We start from the raw sequence: 1,702 nt of genomic DNA on the forward strand, positions 1-1,702 counted from the left end.
AACAGGAGTGTCTCCAGCGAGGCTAAGGGCTCAGCTGCCGGGCGGCGGGCACCGGGGGTGCGTGGTGGGCGCTGCCCGGGAATAAGTTAGGACGCAGCGGCTGGCGCGGCACTAGCTCACTTCTGGGCAGGCACCAGGTCGTCGATGGCCTGGCCCTGCTCCAGCCGCTGCTCCATCTGGATGAGCAGCTTCACCCCGTCCACCACCATCTGCACCAGCTCCACCTCCGAGAAGCCCAGGCGGTCTGCATTGGAGACGTCGAAGACCCCGCCCACAGCAGCCGTGTCCACGCCGCCTGGGGATAGGGGGACAGCAGTCACCAGGGTGGGAGGGCAGGAGCTGGCCCTGGGGGTCCTGCTGCACCACCCCTCTCACCTGTGCCTCGCTTTTGCAGCCGCAGCCGCTTGAGCACCTCCGAGAACTTCTCGTGCTTGCCCAGGTGGGGCAGCTTGATGTGCACACCTGCTCGCAGCCCCGTGCCCAGGTTGGAGGGGCAGGTGAGGATGTAGCCCAGGTGGGGGTTCCACATGAACTCGTAGTTCTTGGACTTGAAGAGAGTTTCAATCTGGAGGTGGGGAAGGGGTATGAGAGGGGAGACCTGGCTGAGCTCCCCAAGGGGCCAGCTGGGAGGGCTGGCGGGACTCCAGGTGCCTGCCCTCTGCGGGGCCGGGGCCTGAGGGTGGGTCAGACCTGGGTGAGGCCGTTGCAGAAGCGAGTGAACACCTCCTTCATGCCGCCCCCCTTCTGCATGGAGATGACGCGCAGGTGGTCCTCCTCGTTGACCCACACCAGGAAGGTCTTACTGTCATTGTGCCTGGCAGAGGGACAGCTGTCAAGCCAGGGCAGCACGGGCAGGCTGCGTGCGGCCAGGACCTCAGCCCCATGGGCACCGGGGAGGCCGGGAGACCAGGACACCTCGCAGAGGGTGTGGAGACAGCGCAGGGCTGCACCCGACTGCCAGGCACCTGCTGCAGCCTGAGCTGGGGGGAGCCCAGGTCTCCTGACCCGGGGTGGGGGAGGGTGCCCGCCTCTGGGTGCCGAAGCCACGGAGACGGCTCCTTGGGAGGGTTGTGCGTCAGCCGGCCCTGGCAGAACCCAGGGGAGGGGGAAGGAGAGCAGGCAAGCAGCTCTGGCTCCCGGGGGAGGGAAAGGAGAGACGGCAAGGCCCGCCTCTGAGATCCCAGGCGGCCTGCGCTGTGGGTCCCTGCCCCACCTGCATGGCCAAGGTCACCAGAGCAGAGGACTAGGGTGCCTGGCACCACACTCGGCTTGGTGGGCCCCATCCCCCAGGGGCGGAAGGAAGAGGAGAGGGGGACAGGGCCAGGCGGGGAGGGGGCCCACCAGATGCCGCGGGCGTCGGGCCAGTCGCGGGCCATGCCGGAGGCCAGCAGCAGGGGCGACACGGGCTTGTCGAAGAGGAAGTGGTCGTCGATGAGCTGCTGCTGCTCCGCCTCGGTCATGCTCTTGAGTGCGTATGCCCTGCCGGCCAGGTCGCCGTCCAGGGTGGACAGGGCTGCCGGGAGGCGGTGTCAGGACGGCCTGGCCAGCTCCCGAGCCCCCAGCACCACTCCCACCCCGTCGCTCTTGCCACCTGCCCTCCCCACCTCGCGATGCCGATGCCCGCCCCTAGGGGGTCCCCTAGAGGGTCCAGGAGACCCGTCCACGCGGCCAAGTGGCGGTCCCTGGGCCTGTCCCAAGCCAG

The 1,702-nt window shown here is 68.7% G+C and overlaps 1 protein-coding gene across 1 annotated transcript in view; it reads right to left on the reverse strand.

Moving 5' to 3' along the window:
- Window positions 1-41: 41 nt before the first annotated feature.
- The window catches only part of CKB (creatine kinase B), a 3,161-nt gene continuing 1,500 nt past the window's right edge, over window positions 42-1,702 (reverse strand). The window contains exons 4-7 of the mRNA XM_027776398.1: window positions 1,342-1,529; window positions 691-814; window positions 376-565; window positions 42-295 (exon numbers count right to left, since the gene is read on the reverse strand). Coding sequence (XP_027632199.1) covers window positions 117-295; window positions 376-565; window positions 691-814; window positions 1,342-1,529 — 681 coding nt within the window. The 3' untranslated portion in view covers window positions 42-116. The remainder of the gene's footprint in view (window positions 296-375; window positions 566-690; window positions 815-1,341; window positions 1,530-1,702) is intronic.

The sequence above is a fragment of the Tupaia chinensis genome, unplaced genomic scaffold, assembly GCF_000334495.1.
Source record: "Tupaia chinensis unplaced genomic scaffold, TupChi_1.0 Scaffold000671_2, whole genome shotgun sequence".
NCBI lineage: Eukaryota > Metazoa > Chordata > Mammalia > Scandentia > Tupaiidae > Tupaia > Tupaia belangeri.